The sequence below is a fragment of the Denticeps clupeoides genome, chromosome 5 (assembly GCF_900700375.1).
Source record: "Denticeps clupeoides chromosome 5, fDenClu1.1, whole genome shotgun sequence".
In the NCBI taxonomy this organism is placed as follows: Eukaryota; Metazoa; Chordata; class Actinopteri; order Clupeiformes; family Denticipitidae; genus Denticeps; species Denticeps clupeoides.
In genome coordinates this window covers 19,078,804-19,105,159 of record NC_041711.1, presented here as the reverse complement: position 1 = coordinate 19,105,159, position 26,356 = coordinate 19,078,804, and the positions used below count along the sequence as shown (strand labels likewise).

Genomic DNA, 26,356 nt, shown 5'->3' with positions numbered 1-26,356 from the left:
CCCCAAAGCCCCTCCCTCCCATAGATGACGCAGTGACGCCGCCAGCTGCCCCTACTCTGCCCCAAAGCCCCGCCCTCCCTCCCATAGATGACGCGGTGACGCCGCCAGCTGCCCCTACTCTGCCCCAAAGCCCCGCCCTCCCTCCGCGCCCGCTGCCTTTTGTCTGAATTGAAAATTGACAGGCGCGCATGTAGTCGGTACAGAGTGCGAGGCGGGCGGAGAGATTTCTGACCGGTATGTACGTTCCTTCAGATGTTCATCATTTATATTCACTCTGCCGTAGTGCGTCTAGACCCTTTAACCCCAGAAAGGCGTTCACTTTGCGTGGGCAGACAGCACGAGACAACTCCGAAATCACGGATATTAGCTTAGCCTGTCGGCTAACGTCAGGTTTTGGTATCATTCCAGCAAGACCATCTGCTCACAGCTTCCCTGGCGGTCTTTAAAACTGCGAGCTGCCGTGATGCATAATCAAGAAGTTAATTACATCAGATGAGCTGCCTGGTAAACCGCATGTTAGTGTTTCTGTCTGGATGATGAAATAAGTGGTTAACGCTGTCCATGTAACTTACCATTCGGCAGGGATTTTCTCCAATATTGCGATTTTTTTTCGAATTTTGGAACAGCCGAATTAAGCCTGAGATGCATTTGCCAAAATTAATCCTCTCCAGCACTTTGTGTATCTAACATTAGTTATCATTTTACCACGTGATGCCCTGTCTCTACATGATTATTAATGACTTGTTTGGCTTTGTTGCCTAGATTTATCCATAAATAATTCCAGGGACTATTCGCAGATTCCGTCCCCTGGAACAACGGGAGGGTCAGTGTTTTAATCAGAGCTGGCAGTGGTTACATGTTGTTAATTACAGTTTATATGAAAGGCACAGCAAGCAGTTCGGGTTCATTTGTGGAGAAACACAAGTAACTATTCCATATTGAAAGGAATGTGGTGACATTTTACAAATTTTTTTACAAAATAATCAATACTCGAGTCATAGGCTTTCTAATGCAACAAGCGCTCTCGTATCTTCCGTAAACAATGATAACTTTATGCAGAATGACTTGTTAGTATGAGTAATTTGTTTGTGAATGACTTGCTAGTGTTGCTTCAGTTTTAAGAAGGTGACAACGCTACGCTCGAGGCTTCCATCCTTCAAACAACACAGCTCCTTGGCTCTGTAAGAACTGCACGCTGTCATCTGTTGAAACAAGTTGTAATGAGAGGAAGAGGAAGGGGGAAGAAATAAACTAGCACGGGTCTTTCCTTCCAGACGAACGCGCGGAGGCGTTTCGAGGTGCGTCCGTGAGGACGAGTAATGTTAACCGTAGTCCACTCACAACCCCATGACAAAAGCAGCACTTTGCACACGAGCACATGCACATTGTGTGTCGCTCGGTGTGGTCTACACCATGAATTGGTGTGCATAACACTAGTTGCTTATGCTTATGCCTTGTGTCAGTATGAAGACTGATTTGTGACTCGCTGTCTCACTGTTTTCTCACGTCTGACTGTATACTTCCCCTCCTTGCCTGTCCCTTTAAGTCATGTAGCTGTTTCAAGTGTGTCAAACAACAGGAAATGGGGGTTTTCGGTCCAATGCCGAAACCCAGCATTACACTGGATTCCACTGTGTTGCGTGACAGTCACAAGCTGACACTGTTTACTCTGAGATGCCATCTGCTGCCCTATAACTAGAATTAGTATAGATTTGTGCTATACAACGCGCACTCACATGGAGTGACCTGGCCCAGATGTAGAATGTAGGTCTGGGGGGGGTTAAAGCGCATTACAGCTGGAGGATCGGCCTCGTCACTGTCTGGAGAGAGTCAGGCGCACAAAAGAAGGGAGTCTAATGGAGAACAACAGGCACCAGATGCAGGGAAGAGAGAAGAGGGATTGAACGAGGGGAAGGGTGCAGGACCGTGCTGCTCAGTGTGTGGAGCTGTTCCTTCTATTCCTTCTTTTTTTTTTTTTTTTTTTTTTTCTGCATTGAGCTGCTGCTTTAGAATTTGACAGTCAGCCCATATCAGGACTCTTTCATTGAACTAGTTGTACAAAGCTTAACAAACAATAAAACTGTTCTCCAAATTTGAACGTTCGTGAAGCAGATATTAATTTGAACAATATTCAGACTGGTGAAGAAGTGAATGACTCATCACATTACAGTAATTATATTTATTTGCCCTTGTTTTTCATGTTTGTGATGTATGAGCGGAAGAAGACACTTGCACTTGCACTCATGCCGCTTCCTGTCTCCTTCAGGTGAATGGCTGTCGGCATGTTCCTGGGCTGCTGCTAGAGTCGGAGCAGGATGTGACATCTCAGTGGTGCTCCCCCCTCGCTTTTCGGTGAGTGTGTGTTTGTGTGCGAGTGTGGGGAGCTCCACCCACACACTCTACTCTGCGGGATGTTTGAGGTCAAGCCTATGAGTCTGGAAAAGAAAGAAACGGCCTCGGGAACAGGTGAGAGACAGTCTTAAAAAATCATCTATCCATATTATTATAATAAGTCATATTTTCAGATGAAAATCACGTTGTCATGGAAACCATGCAGACTACCAGGATGCTGGTGAAGAGGCCTCAGTTCTGTGTGTGGGTTTGTGAGGTGGCTTGATAGCTTGAGGCAGCCTGCTATACTTAGCGTCTGCCCCATTGAACCATATAACCAGTCGACTGGAAGCTCTGCATGTTATAGTTTCCTGAGACACACACACACACACACACACACACACACACACACTGAGCCGTGAATATGCAAAGCGGCTGCACACACGTGTGCCGTGCCAGACACTCTGCACACCAGGCTCTGTGCAGATGTGTTAGAACGGCCTGTGCACAGTGTGTGTATGATGGGTTTTTCAGCATGTCACCATAGATCTTGTCTAGTGTGCGCTCTTTGTAGGAATTGGTCAGGATAGACTGTGTTTGTTTGTGTGTCTGCGTGCTTGTCAGTGTGGATTTTGTCCTCTCCATGCCTAGAGTGAGTTTGTTACTGTGTGTGTGTGTGTGTGTGTGTGTGTGTGTGTGTGTCCTGATATTGTCAGGCTAGATTTGGTCAGAGGCTGACTTATGTAAGGGCTATTAAGCAGCAGTCATATCTTAGCGTCTTGCTACAGCGCCGCACTGTGGTTGAATTTGGTGCAACTATTATACTCCTTTCACCTTGATTGGCCATTTACCATTGTAATGGATCCAGTCTGGTTTATAATTATTCTTGTAAATAAAATGTAATAAGTTGTCATGGTGATTTGTGTTAAACATAATAAATAATATTAGCACTTAATGCTATTTTTCCATCCTTCCACCCATCCATTCTTCTCTCTCTCCCTGCCAGACGATGATGGAGGGAAGGGCAGCAGCAGCTCTGGCTCTCTGTATTTGTATGAGGGGCAGGACTGGGTGCTGTCCCCTGCCTGCACCCCCGATGAACCCACCGGCATCTCCCCCTTGCTTGCTGAGGAGACCTTCCGCTACATGAGTGAGTCACGGCATACGTTGCTTTTTGTCTGGGGCATGTATGTTCACTGAGGCTGTGTTCGCCTTTAATGTAACAGTGAAGAACATAAACATTTGTCTGTTTGTGTTCGACATGAACTAGTCAATTTTTTTACTTTTAGAATTTTTTTCTTTGTTACATTGCAATCACAGACACAAACTTGCACGTGCACCCACAGAGAGTTGGCCTATACAATGTTCACACATCATGAGAATTGTGGGTTAAAATACAGTGATTTTTGGCAGTGAGAAACCCTTTAAAATCCAGAACAGTCCCTCTACTGCCAAAACCATGTGACATATTTTCACACTTTCCTCCTTCTAATGTGGTCCTAAAGGCTGCTGGAGATCATATAAACAAATTGACGTGTGTGTGTGAGAGAGAGAGAGTGTATTTTTCCTGCGAGCATGTGCTCATTTCAGCAGTTTTATGTTTCATCAACTGTCTGTAGGCCATTTTTAACCTTATCTTGTGTTTTAGTGCGTGCTTTCATGATATTGGCGGGGGGGCCGTTTTAGAGCACGTGTGTCTAGCGTGTAAGATTGCTTAGGGACTCTTTAACAGAGCAGAATGTATGTGTGTGTTTGATATGGGCAATGGAATTCACTGATCTGGCCCATTAATAGTGTAGCTGGCAGCCGAGCCAGCACTGATGTCACAGGGCAGATAGAGAGAGAGAGAGAGTGAGGCAGAGGACATGCAGCAGAGGAGAGTGAGGAGGACCGAGATGTGGAATGAGGCAGCAGACAGGAGAAGCAGCCATGCCTGTGCTAAATTCTCCCAGTGAAGAGCTGTATGAAAGTTATGCTGTGGAAGGTGAGAGAGAATGACTATGAATGCGGGTGTGTGTGTGTGTGTGTTGGGGGGGGTGGTGGTTACGGGTTCGCGTCGGTGTGTGTATTGCTTTCCTGGTGCCTCTGCAAGGTCATTGAGGAGAGTCACTGGGTGCAACTGTGAGGGCAGAAATAGCCGTTCTTAACTTTGCATGCTTTTTAAAAAAAATAAAAATCATTGCCCTATCACTGTAATGCTACTTGTTCGCTTACAGAAAGAACTGCTGTGTGGGTATCAGATAAAAAGAGTGTTTTAATGGCGTTAGTAGTGCACAAGTTTTGACTACTTTGGGTGCAGAGTGGATGAATGTGGAAAGAGGGGGACAGGGCGTCTGGAGAGGAGGTGATGCATGGATAGCGTCAGATCCTGGGGTCCAACAGGACAGTGAACCTGAGGTTTTGAGGGGGGTGGGCGAACTGGGGACCGCAGGAAAGGACAGTCAGGCTCCTGCTCCACTTTCACTGTGTAAATAAAGCCTCCAGTGCTATTTATAATCCACAGCTGAGAGAAGGGGGAGATAGAGAAGGAGGAAATCCATGCAGAGAGGAAAAGATGAGGTGAACAAGGCTGGGACAGGAAGTTGGAAGTTGTCTGATCGAAAAATATTTGAGATGGTTGAACAGAGAGAAAAAGGACAGAGATCCTTTGCTGACTTATTGTCTGCATCTTACATTAAAAGGGAATCTTTAGTATTTTGGACCTGAGCTATTCCTGGAGCAGTATTTGGCAGCACTTGTACAGTTTATATAGAATATGACTCACAGATGTGTACTGTACCACCAAACCATGACCAGAAATGAACATTCTTCTATTTTGAAAAATTATATTTTACCTTTCACCACCTTTCACATCGTTACTCCTGGATTTCTTTTTTTTCCCCTCCTCACAACTCAGGTGGTGTAGATATCCTCCTTTACAGAATAATAAAAAAAAAACGTGTCGTAGGCTGTTGCTTTCCAAGGCGAGACAGAAGAGAACTGGGCAGTGCTGATGATATTGTACGGTGCAGTTTTTGGCACTTTCATCACTGGATGCTAACATAAAATTCAGGATTTCTGCAGGTTTATTCAGCAGGCGGAGTGCAGTGAGAACTGTGTAATTGTATTCTGTAAACCACACATCCGTATTTACTTATGACTCCCGCTACTGGTTCCTCCAGTTAACAGCACTTCCTCAAGCAGCAGTAGAGAAAAGGCACATTTTAGCACAGTTTAAAGACTTTTAAAGACACCAAATGCAAAATAAATACGTACTAAATACAAATCTGTACAGAAGTGTGCAAAACAATTGAGCGAGGCAGCGTACTGGTATGTAATGTAGTAGCAGCAGAGCAGATACAGTGTGTATGTCTTCAGTTGGTGTTTGAGTTAATGAGTGCTACTGCCTGGATGTAAAAACTGTCCTTTATTCTATTTGTTCTTGACCTCAGTGCCCTGAATCTCCTGCCACAGAAAGAAAGTGAAGTGATTGTCACTCGTGATACACAGCAGCACAGCACACGGTGCACACAGGGAAATTTGTCCTCTGCATTTAACCCTTCACCCTGAGTGAGCAGCGGGCTGCCATGACAGGCGCCCGGGGCGCAGTGTGTGGGGACGGTGCTTTGCTCAGTGGCACCCATTACGGGGCCACTTCCTTAACCGCTAGGCCACCACTGCCCCTGAGGGCAGCATCTGAAACATGTGTGTGTGCAGTCTGAGCACGAGTGCCACACAGAGATGCAATATGTCAGCACACTCTCAATGGAGCAGTGGTAGAAGACTGTCAGCAGCTCCTTCTTCAGGTTAACTCTCCTGAGGATCTTCTTTACTACCGCCGAGGTGTTGGAGCTCCTTTTCAGACTTGCATCCATATGCAGGAACTAAACACTGGTCACCCTCTCCACACCCTCCCTTGATGTAGATGGGTTGCCGGTCGACATTTTTCCTCCTGAAGTTGAGGATGAGTTCCTTGGTTTTTGAGGTGTTAAGCACCAAGTTGTTTTCCACCCACCATCATACCAGTCTCTGGACCTCCTCAAATCGTCATTGTGAAATGAAGTGATTGTCACATGTGATACACAGCAGCACAGCACACGGTGCACACAGTGAAATTTGTCCTCTGCATTTAACCCATCACCCTGAGTGAGCAGTGGGCAGCCATGACAGGCACCCGGGGAGCAGTGTGTGGGGACGGTGCTTTGCTCAGTGGCACCTCAGTGGCACCTTGGCGGATCGGGATTCGAACCGGCAACCTTCTGATTACGGGGCCGATTCCTTAACCGCTAGGCCACCACTGCCCCGCTAGGCCACCACTGCCCCCACTGGAGATGTGCCCCACCATAGCCTATCAGCTTTGTAAATCATTAATGTTTTGTGCCTCTGCTTTCTGCTGTTTACTAAAATACAACTAAAATACAACAGGCAGACGGGTAGAAGTGACGTGACGTGACTTTTTACCTCAAGGGCAAAAGTGCAACCATGATACCAGCTGTTTCATAAGTTTAGAGCTGCCTGGTTTTGTCATTGGCTTCCTGGCTATGGAGATGGAGTCAGTGTTGGACGTTTGCTGAATGGAACCTCCAGGAGGTTTAGGGAGGGCTACTTTAGGTTGAGAACTTAGGAGGAATTGTTTATGACTGAGGCTGTAGCAATACGCACATTCTTGATAGTATAATTTGATAGTAGGGTTACTATCTGATAGTAGGGTTACATACATACAATGTTTCCTCTGACGGAAGACGTCCTTGCCTCTGCCTCCTCTGCTCAGCTCACAGCAGGTATATAAACATTCATGGAAGGGCGCGTGTGTCTATTTTTTTTACTTTGCTATGGGAAGTATTTAACTGTATAGATTTCAGTGCTTGTGAACAGACGGCAAGGTCAAGTGAATAGTTGTACATTGCTGATGGAAGAGTGTGTGTAAATAATCGTGTTTAAGTAGACACTCAGATTACTGACAAAAGTAAGCCTGTAATCTCTGACTGAGTCCAGATGAGTTGAACACCCGACACCCATTCATTTCACAGCTGTGTGAGTGTGCGCTAAAGAGACAATATAAATAATTGAGCAAAATGTGTATTATAATGTTTTAGTGTGTGTGGTTTTTTATGGTCTAATTTTTACCCAGGTGTTGCTCAGGCCACCAAGACAGCCAGGTGTCCCACGTCATAACAGCTCTTCCCTTCATCTTTTCTCCCCCCCCCCCCCCCCACAACATCCAGCTTTGTACCTATTGATGTCTTGCATATCACACTGAACTACAATCCTGCTTTGCTTTTTAATGCCCTTTCTTTCTTTTCTTTTTTTTCCTCTTTTTTTCTTTTTTTCCCCTTTTTTTCTTTTCTTTCTTTTCTTTTATTTCTTTTTTTCTTTCTTTCTTTTATTTCTTTTTTTCTTTCTTTCTTTCTTCTTTTCTTTCTTTCTTCTTACTTTTCTTTTTCTTCTTTTCTTTCTTTCTTTCTTCTTTTCTTTCTATCTTCTTACTTTTCTTTCTTTCTTCTTTTCTTTCTTTTTTTTTCTTTCTTTCTTTCTTTTCTTTTTTTCTTTCTTTCTTTCTTCTTACTTTTCTCCATTATTTCTTTCTGCAGCTTTTCTTGCTCTGGAACCTTCCTCTTCCTCCAACTCCTCCTCCTCCTATGTCCATCCTGGCTCCCTCAACCTCTCCAAAGGTAAATGGCTTTTCTGTATCTCCCTCACTCTGTCGCTTTAAGTGTTCCATCCAGCCATCATTCTCTCTGCCTATCTAGCTTTTACCCTCTTCTTTGCCCATGTCTAACACACCTTTGAGCTTCTTAGTGTTAAGGAGTGTCTAGTTTTTGAGTGTTTTATGGCTGGGTCTGGATGTCCATGCGTAGAACAGCAGTGAACCCTGTAGGTCTGTAGGGGGCAGTAGAGAGCTGACTAGCACTGAGCTGCCTTGCTGCGGTAGACTAGTGTTACAGACATAGCGGGGTGTGTATGGTTGAGTGTGTCCTGACTCATTCCTTCTATCTGTAGTTCTCAGTGCTGATCGGGTGGAGCAGATGACAAAGACTTACAATGACATTGAAGTGGTTACACATCTGCTGGCTGAGGTACTGTGTCCAGTTGAATTGTCTGTGTGAAGTTCATGCTGATTAATTCGGATTGACTAATGCTCTTGTGGCTTTCTGATTGGGCAGCGGGACCGGGATTTGGAGCTTGCTGCTCGGATTGGTCAATCACTTCTGCAGAGGAATCACATGCTTCAGGAGCGTAATGAAGCAGTTGAAGAACAGCTAGCACAAGCTTTGGACAGAGTAAGACATAATTTCTATTCATTCAGACACTTAGGGTTAATTGTCTTGCCCAGGGACACAATGGTAGTAAGTGGGATTTGAACCTGGGTCTTCTGGTTCATAGCCGAGGGTGCTACCCACTAGGCTACTACCACCCCGTTTTAATATTCACAGTTTGATTATGTGAAATATTAGACTAACACCTCCTATATTATGCATTCTAATAAAGTACAATTAAATTTGGTTTTAGCATAGTTTACATGAACATACATTTGCTTTTCTGTACCAGGTGCACCAGCTGCAGCATGAGTTGGGGAAGAAGGATGAGCTCCTGCGGATGGTGGCAAGTGCTTCAGAAGAAAGTGAGATGGACTCCAGCTGCTCCACACCACTCAAAATCCATTCTGCAGGGACCGGCGTCACACTTGGCCAGCTGGAGGTTCTACAGAGCAAACTGCAGGAGCTGGAGGATGAGAACCTGTCCCTGCGCACTGAGGTGTGCACAGAATTGCCTGTGGTATTACATATTTACAACCTCAGCAATGCAATAATGCGGCACCATTGGAGTGGTTGACCTTTTTGGGCAGTGGTGGCCTCGTGGGTAAGGAAACGGACCCGTAATCGGAAGGTTGCCGGTTCGAGTCCCAAACCGCCAAAGTACCGTCCTCACACACTGCTCCCCAGGTGCTTTTCAAGGCTACCCACTGCTCACCAAACTGATGGGTTAAAAACAGAGGACACATTTTGTTGTATATTTGTACTGGAGTGTTTCATAATGACAATCACTTCACTTACGCTTTTCACTTTGGTGACTTTCTTCTTTAGTGGTGAATGTTCAGATCAGTCCAGTAATGACATCTAATTTTATGTTTTAGGCATCACATCTGAAGAAGGAGACCATCACATATGAAGAGAAAGAACAGCAACTTGTCAATGACTGTGTGAAAGAACTGCGTAAGTGCATGTTGTATAGATAATACACCATAATACACCAGTCAAAAGTTTGGATACGCTTATTTAGGTCTGTTTTTTTAAATGCTAAGACACAGAACCATCAAATAATAATGGTTTAGGTTACGTAGTAAACTAAAGATCAAAGCAATTTTTCATATTTTCATTTAGGCTCTTCAAAGCAGCAGACCTTTGCTGTGATGACAGCGTTTCGCTCTTCATTTTCTCAGTGACAATTGTTTTCCAACTGTCCTAAAACTCTTCTGAGAACATTTTGGTTGCTTTACTGCTAGTGACAATCTCATGAAGCTACTTATAATGATGCCAATATTGTTCAAAGCAGTCATGAGGTAAAGAGAGACAAATCTGATTCATGAATCAAAATACTCTTTCTTCCAGTTAAGGGAAATGAAAGTGATGCACCACAATACAGCACAGTGACACAACACAGCACACAGTGAAATGTGGTCTCTGCATTTAGACCATCCCCCAATGTGTGGGGATTGTACTTTCTTCAGTTGCACCTGAACGGTTTAGGATTCGAACCAGCATCCTTCCGATTACGGGTCTGTTTTCCTTACCTGCTGGGTAATCGTTTGCCCCTTAAGACTCCATTCGCATCTTGAGAATTTCCTGTCATTTCCTCCAAAGAGTAGGTGTGTCCAAATATTTGCCTGTTAGTCTACATTCATAAGCTGCAAAACCATATGGTAGTTTTTTTTGTGTTTGTTACAGGTGAATCCAACAGTCAGATGGTGACTCTGACTGAGGAGCTCTCTCAGAAGAACGAAACTCTCCTCCGACATCAAGAGGAGATTGCACAGCTGCTGTCACAGATAGTGGAGCTTCAGCACAGAGTGAAGGAGGTGAGGAGAAAGGAGTGAAGACACTGTTGGTTAACTGAAAATTGTTCATGCTTTGTAAATGTGCTTGTCTGTGTGTGTGGTCAGCTGGCTCTGGAGAAAGAGGAGCTGAGGATTCATCTACAAGCTTCTAAAGATGCCCAGCGCCAGCTTACTGCTGAGGTAAATAGGACATGCTCACATGCTGCATTGCATGTTGGGAATTGTTAATGTTTTACTGATTTTAATGAGCGACCAGGGAACAATTAACCCTTACACTGTACAGCTTTCATTGTAGACAGAGCCATTTCACTAAGGGCTCAATATTTATTTTTGTTTAAAACATAAAAAACTGAATTGAAGCTGCTGGTTTGAATCACAACTTTGTGATTCTGAAGTTTAGATTTTTCTCTTAATTTTTTTAGGCCAAGGGAAATCAAGGGAAGGTTTTTATCACTCTTTTAATCGTTAACACAGTAAATAATTGGTCATGGCCTGATCTTGTTTTTCAGATCCATTGGTTTACAGAATTACCAACATTTCAAGTTTGGTTTTAGCTGCAAAGTCTGCAAAGATAATTAAATTATCACTACAAAATAGAATGAGATGGATTTGAACTAAATGCTGGATTAAGTATATAATATAGGGTAGTGGCCTAGTGGGTAACACACTCCTCTATGATTTCATAGCCTAAAGTTTAAAGTGAAGTGATTGTCACACGTGATACACAGCAGCACAGCACACGGTGCACACAGTGAAATTTGTCCTCTGCATTTAACCCATCACCCTGAGTGAGCAGTGGGCAGCCATGACAGGCGCCCGGGGAGCAGTGCGTGGGGACGGCGCCCTGCTCAGTGACACCTCAGTGGCACCCCGGCGGATCGGGATTCAAACCAGCAACCTTCTGATTACAGGGCCACTTCCTTAACCGCTAGGCCACCACTGCCTAGCGGGTGACACTCGCCTATGAACCCAGGTTAAAATTCCACTACCATTGTGTCCCTGAGCAAGACACTTAACCCTAAGTTGCTCCAGGGGGGGACTGTCCCTGTAACTATTGATTGTAAGTCACTCTGGATAAGGGCATCTGATAAATGCTGTAAATTATAATATAAAGTGGCTTGACATAATCCATTTGGCTTGAATGAGTATTATTCCTTTCAGTTTGCACTTTGATTACACCGCTTGTCAAATGAGAGATTATTGATGAACATAAATATTTGGGGGGAACATGATTGTATGTTGCATTATGTATGCCTGCCTATGTTTCAATTTATTTTCTAACAATATTATAATGTGTGTGTATGTATATTTATATAGCTGAATGAGCTGTCTGACCGGAATGCGGAGTGTGTTGCAATGTTCCATGAGTCTCAGGAGGAGATTAAGGAGCTTCGTAGCAAACAGACCCCAGCTGCTGGCCTACGGAGACACCTGCCTTATGGACTCTTACCCATGGTGAGACACACCTGTCTGATGCTCACTGTGTCTCTGCTGACGTCTTTGGTCAGCCCTGAGTTGGAGTTGTTGTTTTTTTCAGGACTCACTAGCAGCTGAGATTGAAGGAACAATGAGGAGAGAACTTAGTGTTGAAGAGGATATGGCTTTCCAGGAGCAGAGGTAAACAGACATGGAACAGGATTTGTCAGTCAGACAAGGACATCCAGTAGCGTGGGAGAGTAGTTAAATCTGATTAATTTCCATGTGTAAAATACTTTCACAGTGTCATTCTTTTTTGTGACCTCGGCCCTTGTATGATCTCTGATCTCTGCACCCTCAGGGTCTCTCAGAAACGGGTATTCCAAACAGTACGCTCCATAAATGAGACGGTTGTACGGGCAGCATCTCTGGCCCCGTCCCTGCCTCCCATTCCTGGCTCAGGCCGTAGCACCATGGTGATGACAGCACAGCCATTCTTATCATCTGCAGAGCAACAAAGCAGCCAAGACTCTGGAACAGCAGCTGATAAAAATAAGTGAGAATCTATGTGTGTATAAAGACTAAATTTCAGTACATGGTGGTCACCATTTTAATTGTATTTTTTTTTTGTACATTTCTGATTTTTAACAGAGCCGAGACTCGTTTGGGTCAGCCTGGCTCTCCTGGAGGAAATGACCTTGTCTCTGCCTTGCACCGTCTCTCACTACGCCGCCAAAACTTCCTGTGTGAGCGTCAGTTCTTCCAGGCAGAGAAGGACAGGAAGTTGCAGGAGCAGGCTGAGGGTGACTGGAATTATGGTTGCAGCTCTCCAATGGCCAGCAGCATGTCCTCTTTTACCAACCTATCAGAGCTCTCTGCCTCCTCAAGCTGTTTCAAGACCTTCCTTCCTGAGAAACTGCAGATCGTCAAACCCATGGAGGGTGTGTGTGTTGGTGTTGTCATCTCAGTTGTCATGGATTCACACCGTACATACATGACTTATGCTCCATAAACCAGTTTCCGAATAAGTATGCTCATGTTAAAAAAGAAGATGAAATCATACTCAAGCAGATATGAATGGTGTAGACTTGCGTTTAAAATTCAAGCAATATAATTTGGTCATTGTTCTGAAGTGAAAGTGACAGACCACACTACAGCACAGCACCCAGTGCACACAGTAAAATGTGGCCTCTGCATTTAAACAGTCATCCTTAGTGATCAGTGGGCAGCCATAAAAGGCGTCCTGGGAGCAGTGTGTGGGGACGGTGCTTTGCTCAGTGGCACCTCAGTTGCAACCTTCCGATTACGGGTCCGCTTCCTTACACACTAGGCCACCACTGCTCCACAAACCTGTAGTATGTGCTCCTGGTAATAAAATTTATATTGGTTAATATAACCAATATTCATATGGAACACACTGTTAATAAAGAGTTAGAGTTGTTAGGATCACTTTGAATGCGAGCATACAGTGGTGAGAAAAAGCGTTTGCCACCTTTCTGATATCTTACTTTTTTCAAACAAATGTAAATATTACGCAATACACGTAAACACAAAATGCAGTTAAGTGAAGGATTTCACTATTTAGGAAGACCTACAAGGAATCAGAGAACATTTTTTCACGCCAATGTATGTTTTTCTCTTCTGTGTAGGTTCTTTGACTCTGCATCACTGGCAGCAGCTGGCCAAGCCACACCTGGCCACCATCTTGGACCCCCACCCAGGTGTTGTCACCAAAGGGTTTCGCTCACTTCCACAAGATGCCATCTACCGTCTGACAGACCTGGAGGAAGATGAGGAGGAGGAGGAACAGAGAGCTAGAGGAATAAGGGAAAGTCAGAGACAGAAGGAGAAACAAGTGGGGATGGAGGAGAAGGAGATTAGGCAGGAAGAGGATGAAGAAGAGGAAGAAGCAGGGATTACATTCCAGGTTCAGTGCTCATCCACACCGGAGGAGAAGGAGAGGGGGCGTGAAGGCGTGCCACCTTCTGTGTCACCTCTTACCTTGTCCCCCCAGCCTTCAACCACTGTCATTGCAACCACTTGCACCACACTTTTGACTACAATGGTGACTTCGGATCCCCCAGTGTTGTCTAATCCTGGAACCTCAAGGGAGTTGTGTGTGTCACAACCTTTCCAGATTCTTACCACTACAGCACCCTCTTCAGGTGAGAGTTTTTATTCCTTTCTAAATTAATATGTGGTCAAACATTTATTTTTGTGTAGTGTAGCGATGGCATGTTAACTGCATGTCTCTTCCTGACATAAAAAGTGTTCTTTTATCTGTGTTTGTCCAGTCTTTAATCCAGGGAAGTGCCAAAGCTCAACATTCTCCACCTATACATTCACCACCTGCAGAATCATGCACCCCTGTGACGTCACTCAGGTCACACAGAGGTGAACTATCTTTCAATTATCATTGTATATCATTGAAGATTTGTTGTATGCTTATTTATTTTTCTTTCTTTCTCTCTCTCACTCACTCACCTACCTACTTTCAGTTCTGTGAGTAGTCCCTGTGTGTCTGGATCCAACACTCCCAGTTCCCTGCGCACTGGTCCCAGCACTCCAGTGACCCCCTGCCGGCTCAGCCTGGGAAATTCTTTCCCTCCCCGTCATGCCTCTGCAGTGCCCCCCCATGGCCTGGCCAAGCTTTTACTCGAGCGTGGCATTTCTGCCCAGGTTTCCATGGAAGCCATTGCTCTTCCAAAGAAGCCTGCCCCAATAGCTCTCCGTCTGCGTCCCAGCACACCCCCAAATTCCCCATCCCATTCTCCTTGTCCGTCCCCCATTCCGACTGAGTCAAGGGTCCCTGGCCCCTCTGACAACTTCCTGGCTTCCCGTCCGGCAGAGCTTTTTCTGCAAGACGTGTATGGGGTTAAGTTAGGACGTGCCTCTCGCCCAGATCTACCTAGTCCTGATCCTCCTGTCACACAAGACCCACAAGCTAAACCAGAACACCTCAATGTCAGCCTGGTTGAGCGTCTGCGTCAGCTGGGATTTGCCACTGTTTGTACTGGGGCCAATTCAGATGCCAACCCTTGCCAGGACTCCTCTACCTTTTTAGCAACTGGTGCAGGCAGCCTACTGGATGGACTAAGACGGAATCAGAGTGTCCCAGCCATGATTGGTGGGCAGAGAAATTCGATCTCCAGTCCATCACATCCGACTCCTCCTCGGCACCCCACTTCTCTGGCCCTACCCAACCCCCCCTGGGGCAATTTGAAACCAAAGTCTGGCCCACGGCGCCATGCCTCGCTGTCCCAGGCTACCATATCCCACTTGCAGAACCACTGAAACCTGATGGGAACAGAGAGTGGGGTTTCAGGGGTAAAAGGGAGGTGCTAATAGTGACTACAGACAAAATGAATTGAAGGAGCAGTTCTGTTTTTAAAGCACAGCTGATTAATGCCATGGTTTCTAGAGTAACATTATTTAAGGGCCTTAGCATGCCCATAGTTGTTAGATGCTTTCTGTTCTTCTACTTTCTGTCTTTTATTTTATGCCTCCCCATTTCCCATTGAAATCCGGAAACTCCAAAAGCTAGCTGGCAAAGAAGGGACAGGTAAAGTTGCAGAGGGCTAGTGAAGGTTGATCGATACAGATGCAGTATATCTTGGTATGTTTGTATATGGGGTTTAGTTGGCTACGAGTTTTTGCCCCTGTGATGGAAATGGAATGGAGAGAAGAAAAGGTGGCACAAAGAAGGAAACTGTGGTTGAGTAAGAAATTGTGGCAGAATGGTGAGTGAGCTTCCAGAGTCATTTTCTTTTTGCATGTTTTTTTCTGCAGAGTGTAAGAAGCTTCTCTGAAGCTAATAGTCCATTTTCCTTAGCTAGTATGTATTACTCCATAGCTAGCAAAAGCCATTTGTGTTAGGCATGCTGTATTGGCATGGAAAAGACCAAGCCTCAAGTTCCTAGGCTGCTGAAAGACTGAACTTGCTTCAATGGTCACCCTGTACCAGCTTCTTCTCAGGCATTTCAGACGAAGTGTCCTGGCCTTAACGAAAGGGAGAGTTTCTTATAATATTGTTATTATGATATTGCCAATGAACCAGGTCTGAATAGGGAATGTTACTGATGCCATCCTCCTCCTTAATATCTTTTTAACAGCCATGGTTTTATGTAGTAATTGCTGTGGTCAACCATAATGCAGGATGAGGTCAAGGGTTGTGGCAGCATTTATTGTTAAATGTTCCATGTTTTATACGGCACAAGGGCTTATGGAACCAAGTGCGTTTATGATTGGTGGGCAAGTCCGATTGGACTTTATAAGGACAATCCAGTATTAAACTGTTAAATAATGCAGCAGTGAACATGGTTACTGGGCTGCATGCGCACAATTACAGGTTTAGGGTGAAGGTTTATATGTTATAATATTACATTTAATGTTAAATGTCAATGGTGGCCATGAAATGTGGTGAGGTAACATGGTAGAATCACCATGGAATCATTGCCTGTTCAATGGCAAAGAGTGCTGACTAAGACCCCTTGAATTACAAACCTCTTTTATGAACCCTGAAGTACACAATGATTAACCTGTCCTTTAAAATTCTGATTAGTTTAATGTACTTTAGTGATGATTTAGCTTATAATATTGTTATTAAGAAGAGATATTTACCTCATACTAACGTCATCCCCATCTATAATTCTGTTTTAATGAAACATCTTATCTTGTATAACATACTAACATGATCAAAATCTCCCAATTGTATAGTATTTTGCCAGTCATCTTCACCTGCAGAGTAGTCCTTTTGCTAGTTGGGATACAGTTGAAGAATTCAGGCCGTCACTCCTAGTCTCAGATTTTGTGGGAATCCTTAAAGTACCACCCTTTGTGCCTCACTTTGAGTTCTCAGTACTTTGCTGTTGCCCATGCACCTTCTCACTATTTAATTTATTTAGTGCACTTTTCCATTTTATTTTTTTATTGACTGACATTATAATTATTATTATTATTAAGGTCATATAGATATTTTACATAACCAACATGTATAATTAGTATTAAATAATGTTTCCCTCCATGTTATCTTAATGCATTATTTAAGCTCTGTGTCCTCTACTTACAGCATATTATGTTGAATAAATACATATGCGTAAGCTTATAAAAGTCATGTTTTGTGTGTCCGTTGTACAAAGCCATTTGAGAAGGGAATGTAACAGTGCTTCTTTTAAACTTGCATTGATGATGCTTTCATCTATATGTCATTTCCATCATGGAAAACCAACCTGATCGCTATAAAAAAGACTGGCTTGTTTTGCTCGACTGAACCAGTTTCTGTAATGTAACCTCTGTGCAATTGCAATGACTATGTAACAATGTCAGGGATGTCACCAGCGTAACCCTGGGCTCATTTGCGATGGGCAGGTGTCATGGGGAGGGGGGCGGGGCTTCCTCTGAGATTAGTGGGCTGATTTTAGAGCTCAGCATATTTGTTGGTGTGTTTCAACCTTCGTGACCCTCCTCTGTGCTCCACCCCTGTGAAGTGCCCATGATGCATTCTGTTGCATTTTTTTTTTTTTTAATAAAAAGAAAAAAAACTTTTATTTGGCTCCTTTTTATGTATGTACTTGAAATGGACATTGAGCTATTAATCTGAAAGTACCATCATTTTAATTTAAAATATAATTTTACTAAGTGTACTGTAGATGATACTAAAAAAAAAAAACCTGATCAATGATTATAACCAGTCTTATAATACCAGTCTATTATGGCCAACATGTCTACAGTATTTTTTTGCACACTTACATAATCCATATGAGTGTTTTGAGCCCATCCTAGGACACTGGGTTCAGGGTGTGGACCCAACTGCTGCAAAGGTTGGGTCCTTTGCAGCAGTAGTAGTATTTCACACATTCATTTTTTAAAGTGTTTTATGTAATACATTTAATGATTGAAACAAGAACACTTAACAAACCATTATTTCTTTATATTTATATTGGGGTATTTTACATTAAAATGAAATAAATGGTTTAAAATATAATTTATGGCTTAATTATACAAGTTGTGCAAATCAGATTTTGATAGACTTTCCCTGTCATCAAGTGACAAGAATTTGTATTGCACAAAAAGGGCTTCCCTTGTTAGAAATAAAAAAATTCCTTGTGACTTCATCATGTGCTGCATGTTAAATATTCTTTTGCATGCATTTGTTTGTTCATTCGTTGGAGTTTAATTCACTAAACAGAGTTAACACAAATGCAAGTAGTGTGATTCACAAGCACTTGGTTTACACTTGGTGGCCAGTTTTGATTGACTACAATGCTGAGAAAAAAATCATAGAGGACAGATTTTTATACTGTCTGTGGAGGTACTGAACTGCCCTGTGGCAAAGTCCAGTCCTACCCCGACTCCACACCCAACGGCAAACGCAGCATACAGAGCCTGCTGAAACACGCTTGACTGGAAGGTGTGCAGGTGCACCAGCTCATCGTCCACGCTGTAAAAGGCCAGTGCCCCTGCTGGACGGTCCAGGAACACGCCCACGCGAGGGGAATAGGTCACAGGAATATCCTTCTTCTGGTTTGCATGCATGGCAGCGCAGCACATGTCCGACAGCTCCAGGCTCCAGGATTGGCTGTTGTAGCCCAGCCCTGCTCTTGCATCTGCACCCTTCCTTGGCAAAGATGAGAGGGCCACGCCCACAGAGGAGCCACGCCCCCTCCACTCCACCTCCCAGTAGCACTGGCTGCCAGTTAGCGGCTCTAGACACAGAACCTGCGTCCAACCATCGAAACGCTGAGGAGAGTCAGGGTAGGGCTGGGATGAGGTCTGGAGGGAAGCCTTGGTGTTGTCCTCTGAAAGGATCAGTCGACGATGAGCCGAGTTCAGGTCCAAGGTCAGCGAACAGGCATCTGGAAAATAATGTTTACAGACACTGAACATTTAGGAAAAAATTTCATGAAATATTACTCGTTTAAAAATTATTATTTTTTTTTTTAAAAGCAGCTCTAATGATAGATTAATTCCCCTTGGACCTACAGGGTCATGTATTATTTATTTTTTTTAAATATACACCGACTTGACTTAATGGACTCACACTGAAGAAACTCATCTCTGGTTCTGGGTTGTGGGGCCTGGATGCTGTCGATGTTGATTTCCCTCACTACCAAGGTAAAAAGGAGAAGAAGTCTTCAGTAGATAAAGATACAGGATAAGCTACCAGCTTGAAATGTATAGGGCGGCACACTTACATGTTGACAAACCTGGTATGGTTAAGAATTCTGAAGAGGGAGAGTCAAGAAACAGGCTGGGATTGACTGTGAGAGAAAATTGAACAAAAGAGAGAACTTGTTGATGCTCATCTCTCTGTGGATGTAAAGTGCTTGGAATTTTTTGGGAATGAATTGATTTATTGCTTAAGACTTTTTTGAAGGTTCTTACCTTCTGTGGATTGGGTGCTCCCTGGTGGAATGAAGGAGGAAAAGAATTAGGTTCTCATTCAGATTAACTGTCAGTCACTTATTACAGAGACATTCCGAACAAAGGGTTAAGTATCTTGCTCAGGGTCACAATGGCAGTAAGTAGATTTTGCCACTAAATCACCATTGGCTGTTTTAACGACACATAAATATTTATGCACTTTTAATAACTAAACATAGTGTGCAGTTGTAAGTGCAGAACTCACACAGATCTGTACTAGGCAGAGCAGGACTGGGCATGGCATCTCTCACTGCAGACAGAGTCAAACAGATTACTGGAAAAAATCCATACTGAGCACTTCCTGGGTGTTATTTAATGAAACATGTGTGAAGGGAATTTTGTTCACTGATGAAAGTGAAAGTGATTGTGAAACACTGCAGCACAACACACAGTGACACAATGAAATGTGTCCTCTGCATATAACCCATCACCCTTGGTGAGCAGTGGGCAGCCATGACAGGCGCCCAGGGAGCAGTGTGTGGAAACCACCACTTCCCCACACTGATGTGTGGAATCCTGATAAAGATCTTATGTTGATCTACACTACCAGCCAAAGGTTTTGACACACCTGCTCTGTGGTGGTTATGGAGACTAAGATGGAGCCATTTTGATGAGTGCAATGCAAGAAACATATTTAGTGAGTGGTAGTAGCCTAGTGGGTAAGACACTTGCCTATGAACCAGACAACCCAGGTTCAAGTCACTACTGATTATAAGTTGCTCTGGATAAGGGCGTCTGATAAATACCGTAAATGAATTCAGTATTTTTTGTAACGGGAAAGTGAAGTACGTTTGATGAATCTGTTTTTTCAGTCGCCCCTTTTTACCTTCATGACCTGCTTTGTTCATAATTAATTGTCATAATTAAAAAATGACTAGAAAGTGTTCAGCATAAACCTTTAGGACTGTTGGAAACCATCCCCGTTGTCTAATTTGAGGTGTTCCAGAGATGCCAAGAGTGTGAAATGCTGCCATCGCAGCAAAAGCTCCCTGCTTTGAAAAGAGAATCTCATTTGTTAAAGTAGGTGTAGGTTTGTCAAAACCTTTGTCTGGTAGAGTATAGCCTCTGTTTGGTGTGTATTTGAGTGCGTAAAAGTTTACCTGATGCCCGCTCAGCTCGGTTCCGTCTGTGTGGCAGCAGTGAACTCAGACTCCAGCGATCACCTGAAGGCCGAAGACAAAGAGGAACAGAGTTTTGTGCAACTACACATACATCTGATGGTGACTCTAGAATCTGATGAAGGTCTAGACAAAAACAAAAATCACAAAGATGACCCTTGTGACCCCATTGGCCCCCTACAGGCCTGTGATCCCAAGCAGTTAAATGAAGGCGAGTGATACCACTACATAAATAATTTTGGCCAAAAAATGTTTGAGTGTGTGAAAACTCTCTTACTCTGCAATTTTCTTCCTCTTTGGGAACCCAGGCTCTGGTTATCAGCTGAAAAGCGAAATCAAAAAATCCAGCTGAAGAGGCTGTCTCTTGTCTTTTTAATTACATGTATTGTCTCTCTATCTCTCTCTCACCTTGCTTTCTACCTCTCATTTGTCCATTCTGAGGAGAGGTGGAGTTCCCCCGCTCATCTGTACAACAGATAACACAGTAAAGAATAAAACAGAGAAAATGTGGAAAAATGGAAAAAACATTATTTGAACCCCTGCTCTGCAGGTTTTGTGAGTTTGTCCACTAACAAAGAAATGATCGGGTTTATTTGAACAGTGAGAGACAAAATAATGCATAAAAAAAGTTAGAGATTAATTAGCAATTTCATGAACTGCTCATCAAGGTGTTGGGATAAAAACATTGCTGTGCTGCACTGTTTTACAATGAAAATCACTTCACTTCATCAATCAAGGACCTGACGTAAGGAGGACCAAGGATCAAAGAGCTTTCCAAGGATGTCAAGGACAAGATTGTGGACCTACGCAAGGCTGAAATAGACTACAAGACCATTGCCAAACAGCTGATAAGGTGGTCATTGCATAATTTGGAAATGGACAAACCATCGGTCTCCCTCTGTCTGGAAATCCTTGCAACATCTGGCCTTGTGTAGTTTGAATGATAATAAGGATGTTGTGGAACCAGCCCAGAATTTCTTGGGAGGAACTTGTCAATGATTTCAAGGCACCTGAGACCATAGTCACCAAGAACGGTTGGTAACACACTACACAACGAAGGACTGGAATCCTGCAGCCTGCAAGGTCTCCCTGATCAAGAAAGCACATGTACAGGTTTGCCACTGAACATCTAAATGTGACTTGGTGAAAGTGTTGTGGTCAGATGAGATCAAAATTGAGGTCTTTGGCATCAACTCAGGTTACCGTGTTTGGAGAAGGAGCAATGTTGCAAGAACAACATGGAGTAGGAAACATTATGTTTTGGAAGTGTTTATCTGCAAAGTGGACAAGACAACTGGCCGACATTAAAGGGAGGATGGATGGGGACATGTACCATCCAATCTTGGGTGGGAACCTCCATTCCACAGCCACTTCGTAGAAAATGGGTCATGGGATGGTATTCTAATGATCCAAAACACACTGCCAAGGCAACAAAGGACTGGCTCAAGAAGAAGCTAATTAAGGTCTTGAAGTGGCCTAGTCAGTCTCTAAACCTTAATCCTATAGAAAATGAGATACCCCCCTGAGATACCTACAATAAACATCCGACCTCTGTGATTGCCAACAGAAGTTTTGCCACAAAGTACTAAAGCACGTTTTGCATTAATAAAAATGCAAATGAATTTATAACTATTTTGAAACACATTTTTGGGGATTTTTTTTATTGTTCTGTCCCTCACTGTTCAAATGAACCTTGAAATTATAGACTGATCATTTCTCTGCTAGTGGGCAAGTTGGTATCACTTCAAAAAAATCTCTGACACACGCACACACACGCACACACACACACACACACACACACACAGACCTTGCTCAAGTTCGTGTCTGCTCTGTCTGTTTCGGGATCTTTGTGAACTCAGGCTCCAGCTATCTGCTGTTAGAACAAATAGAATGCATTTTAGAAATATAGCTGAGTGATGTGTGTTTGTGTGCACGTATATGTGTGTGGGGGGGTATGAAGGTGTGTGTGTGTATGCGTGTGTGAAGGTGTGTGTGTGTGTGTGTGTGTGTGTGTGTGTGTGCACATTTCACCTTGCTCACTGTCCCTTGAATGTCTGTCCGGAGCCCTTGAATTTTGTGTTGGTTCATATTTATTGTCTATGGGATGAAATAGAGCATTTGAAACAAATTATTCCTCCTCACATACTACTACTCTCTCTCTCACGTTGAAATAAAAAAACTTGCTTAATGTGTGACTGTGTGTTGCATGGGTGTCTTACCTTCATCAATCTCTCGTCTTGACTGTCTGCTCTGAATTCTTGGTGAACTGTTGGCTTGGGGAAAAATGATCTTTACATGGTCTCTCTCCCACACACACATAAAATAATGTATGTACACACAAGTATATTACAACTAACCACGTGCTTCATTCCGACTCCTGACATCTGAGGTACGAGAGGCACGAGCTGGAAAATTTGTCTTATGTTATTAAATTATCATGAGAAAAATGAGAACCCATGTAGGATCAAGTCCTTACCTGGGCCACGCACACTCACTGAAGGCATTGGAGGCGGAACTGCAACACACACACACACACACACACAAATATAGACATATAGCACAGCACACAGAGCAGCGAAGATTTGTTGCTGATGGTCTGCATTTAGCAGACTTAGTCTTGTTCCGAGCTCAAGGTACTAGAATACATACCTCTGCTTGGGGGTTTGCTGGTGTTCTTGGCACCGATTCCTGAGAACACTGAGAAAAACACAGACTGTAGATCTTACTCCTACTCCCACTGTCATTATTACAACAGCATGAAAGCAAACAATGTTAGACCTACACTTCTTTATACCCCCTCTCTGATCTCCATTCATCTCTGAAAAACAAAAAAATGTGATAAGACAGATGGATTAGAAAATGGATTGACTGAAAAAGGTTTATAACAGCACAACTCACCTTTCTTAGTGACAGTGCAGACCATCATGTCAAACACTGCAACGAGAGAAGAGAAGGCCCGGTAATACATTTACACAACATTTTCCTCTAATCTGATCTATTATGTAATGTACTTGGCCTACGTCATTAATAGTTATGTGTTTTGCACATTCCCACAAAGTCTTTTAAACTAATATCAAATTATTATCTCATTTGGCGCATTTTTCGATATAATTCCAATTTCATGGCATGGCAATTTCCAAATTAATTTTTACTACTAATATGATAAATTACAAAAGAGGACCATTAATTTTTACATCATGTCAAATGAAAAGCACATTCAGGTAAAGAGGCATTACAGTGACAAAGGTATATTAGTGTGGTCAATAATTTCATTAAAAATTTATAAAAAAATAAATATCAATATTAACCATACATTTAGGTAGTAAGGCACTTTTCATTCACTGTATTGTTAAAACATGTATTGTTACAGCACTCCTTATATTACTTATATTAATTATACTCACTATTAATAAAAAAATATTTTGAAAAAATGACTTGGATTGACCAAATGTAGCGTCATATTGTTTTTGCTGCATCTTTTATGTATTAATGTATTCCTTGAAATATGACTGTGCGCATGAAACAGTCCACCTGTTTTGTTGATCTTGTTCAGTTCCTGGTTGCACATGTCCTCCACTCTGTCTCGGAACTCCAGGATAGTGCTATGCACCCAGTCAAACGTGGCATCCATGTTCACCATCACACTTCCCAAATCAGACACCTCTGCTGGAGAACACAGAGGCTGGTAGTTCTACAGATGGGACCAGGACACAGGGCAGAATTAGTAATGAGCAGAGCTATGTAAAATGATACAAAGGTCTGGTTGGGATTGTAATACATCTGACCTGCAGGAAGTGAATGTTGTCCTGGCACCTGATCAGGTCTCTCATGTCAGTGTCCCTCTGTTTTATCTGGTTGACGTCTGCCTCCAGCTTGTCCACCACTTCCTGGGCCCCGGTCAGCTTTTCCTGAACAGTGGAGCCCATCACCTCCCCCAGCAGATCCTGCATTCGCTCTACTGAGCGCTGGAGCTCAGACAGGACAGTTTCCATGTCCTCCTTTACCTTGTCTGAGGATCGCTATGATCACACACACAAATGAGTACAGGGCTGGGATTGTGATAAGTGTGAATAAATACTCATTGGGCTGGTGAATCTGATCGATAGGCCAGTAGAGCCTTCATACAAGTACATTTTCTTTTCTCCATGTAATGGTGTTCTTGGTTTTTTACTTTTTGTTTTAAGGGTTTATTTGTTACTTGGTTTATGAAGTTTGTTTAAGGGACACAGTGCATGCATCCAGTGCTGATTCCACATATGTGACGTGCATCTTCTTTTGGCTAGTGCTGTGCATTTCACAGCCTTTACTGCTCTTACCATGAGTACTTCTAGTACTTTCTTCAAGTCTTTCAGCTCCCGCTCTCTCTCCTGAAGTCTCTGCTGGTTCTCGGAGCGGGCTGCTTCCAGCTCTTTCTGTCAAAACAGCACAGGACAGTGCCACACTGCATTAGAGACACAGCATAAGTGACGTTGTGAGTTCTATTATAGGCAGGAATGCAGACTGGAATGCTGGAACACTGGAAACTTCTCTAACTGTTGGGTTTAACGTCACAAGACTAGCTCAACAATTCTCAAACTAATGAGCCAGCCAAACTCACACCATCTTAATCATACTGTACACTCCGCCCAATGGTATGACTGTAATATAAGAATCATGAGCATATGATTAACAAACACACCCCACATGCAGCACAACTGCAGAATGTTCAATTTAAATAATTGTTAATTTAATACATTTTGTTACCTTTTATTTTACTCTTAAATTAACCCTTAAATGTATTATTCTAATGCAAGAATGGGTTCAGTATGTTGCTTCTGGAGTCTCTGAGCTAACATATAATTAAAAAAATACATTTTGGACAATGCTACATGTAAAAATGCTTTATATAAAATAAATTCTTTAGTTACTGGTAAAAATGACATTTGTGTTATTTTGTGTGTGTGTGTATCTGTGTTCTCCTCACCTGTTTGTCATTGCGTTGAGTCTGGGTGGATACACACTCATGTCCTTTGTGCTCATTACTGGTGCACAGCCAACACACATACATCTGGCAGGGCCGACAGTAGAACTCCTGCAGGTACTTGTGTTGGGCGCAGATCTTCTGGGTCAGCTGACCCGTGGGCGCAATCATTTCATGACCCTTCAACTTGGCCTGGGTCTTGTGAGGCTTCAGGTGGGTCTCACAGTAGGACGCCATGCACACCAGGCAGGTCTTGACGGCTGCACAAGCTCCATCCACGCACAGGTCACACGGCACGGCCGTGGAGGGGAGCTTCGCCCCAGGTCTGGCCGTTCTGACGTTGGCGCTTGCTCTGATGCTGGCCCCATGGGCCCGGCGAATGGTGTCACGTGCGCTGGAGCTGAGCTTCCCCTGGCGGAGCTGCTCTATGGCCTCTGCCAGCATGGTGTTTCTGCAGAGGGGAGGCCGTGGGCTGAAAGTCTGCCTGCACTCGGGGCAGCTGAAGACGCCGGGGGTCTTCTCTGTGGTCCAGTAGTCGTTGATGCAGGCCATGCAGTAGCTGTGTCCACAGGGGATGGTGACCGGTTCCGTCGGCAGGTCCAGGCACACAGGACAGTTGAACTGCTCCTCCGTCCATAACTTGGTGGTCATCCTCAATCAGGGCAAAATTCAGAGCGAGGGAGAGAGAAAGACACGGAAGAAGAAAGTTATCCTGTCTTCAAGGAATGCTGTGAGTGAAGGAGTGTGTGCGAGAGTCAGAAAGGAAGTGTGAGAGGGAGGAGTTCTACTGACGGAACGGGTTTAGGTGGTCGGACAGGAGTTGCCTCTCGGGTCATTGTCTCTGCTCTCTTCCACTCTCGTCCCTTTGAATTGGACGATAACTAATGCAGACTGGACTTGAATTGTGTTTCTGAAGATCTTTCTCCTTATTTACCTTCCATCTTTGTCTTACTCATTTCACATAAACAAGCCAATGTTGCAGGTTGCAAACATTGTGGATTAGAATGAACACATTACAGCATGATGAAGAACAACTTGGTTTTAATAAAAAATGTATATGATGCCCCTTTTATT

General features: G+C 43.6%; 2 protein-coding genes across 5 annotated transcripts; one reads left to right on the top strand and one right to left on the bottom strand.

Annotated features, from left to right (window-relative positions):
- Nucleotides 1-149: 149 nt before the first annotated feature.
- Nucleotides 150-15,230, top strand: trak2 (trafficking protein, kinesin binding 2). Of its 4 annotated transcripts, XM_028979315.1 has the most exons (17): nt 150-234; nt 2,267-2,466; nt 3,338-3,481; nt 7,902-7,982; nt 8,311-8,387; nt 8,475-8,591; nt 8,860-9,066; nt 9,446-9,524; nt 10,257-10,387; nt 10,472-10,546; nt 11,684-11,821; nt 11,904-11,983; nt 12,144-12,338; nt 12,434-12,723; nt 13,432-13,947; nt 14,077-14,176; nt 14,281-15,230. In XM_028979315.1, the coding sequence occupies exons 2-17, from the start codon at nt 2,412-2,414 to the stop codon at nt 15,074-15,076; spliced, it is 3,081 nt and encodes a 1,026-aa protein (XP_028835148.1). In that variant the 5' UTR covers nt 150-234; nt 2,267-2,411; the 3' UTR covers nt 15,077-15,230. The 4 variants fall into 4 exon arrangements, with proteins under 4 accessions (XP_028835148.1, XP_028835149.1, XP_028835150.1 ...); XM_028979316.1 differs by lacking the exon at nt 7,902-7,982; XM_028979317.1 differs by lacking the exons at nt 150-234; nt 2,267-2,466; nt 3,338-3,481 and adding an exon at nt 4,235-4,315.
- Nucleotides 15,231-17,690: 2,460 nt separating this feature from the next.
- Nucleotides 17,691-26,252, bottom strand: trim25l (tripartite motif containing 25, like). Its single transcript, XM_028980500.1, has 20 exons — nt 25,286-26,252; nt 24,639-24,734; nt 24,108-24,341; nt 23,854-24,013; nt 23,221-23,256; nt 23,105-23,140; nt 22,972-23,019; nt 22,799-22,837; nt 22,680-22,727; nt 22,542-22,595; nt 22,354-22,419; nt 22,130-22,195; nt 20,731-20,787; nt 20,600-20,644; nt 20,305-20,367; nt 19,410-19,454; nt 19,166-19,186; nt 18,976-19,041; nt 18,822-18,887; nt 17,691-18,636 (listed from the first exon to the last, which is right to left on the bottom strand). Exons 1-20 carry the CDS (start codon nt 25,931-25,933, stop codon nt 18,059-18,061), a joined length of 2,472 nt encoding a protein of 823 aa, XP_028836333.1. The 5' UTR covers nt 25,934-26,252; the 3' UTR covers nt 17,691-18,058.
- Between the last annotated feature and the right edge of the window lie 104 nt (nt 26,253-26,356).

Excerpts from the sequence above, each read along its gene's own strand:
- trak2 (XM_028979315.1), top strand. The coding sequence starts at position 2,412 with ATGTTTGAGGTCAAGCCTATGAGTCTGGAAAAGAAAGAAACGGCCTCG. Across the intron at positions 2,467-3,337 it reads AGAAACGGCCTCGGGAACAG|ACGATGATGGAGGGAAGGGC; the intron begins GTGAGAGACAGT and ends TCTCCCTGCCAG. Across the intron at positions 9,525-10,256 it reads TGACTGTGTGAAAGAACTGC|GTGAATCCAACAGTCAGATG; the intron begins GTAAGTGCATGT and ends TGTTTGTTACAG.
- trim25l (XM_028980500.1), bottom strand. The coding sequence starts at position 25,933 with ATGACCACCAAGTTATGGACGGAGGAGCAGTTCAACTGTCCTGTGTGC. Across the intron at positions 22,596-22,679 it reads GAGTCGGAATGAAGCACGTG|CCAACAGTTCACCAAGAATT; the intron begins GTTAGTTGTAAT and ends TTTTTCCCCAAG. Across the intron at positions 18,637-18,821 it reads CAGAGATGAGTTTCTTCAGT|ATGCCTGTTCGCTGACCTTG; the intron begins GTGAGTCCATTA and ends ATTATTTTCCAG.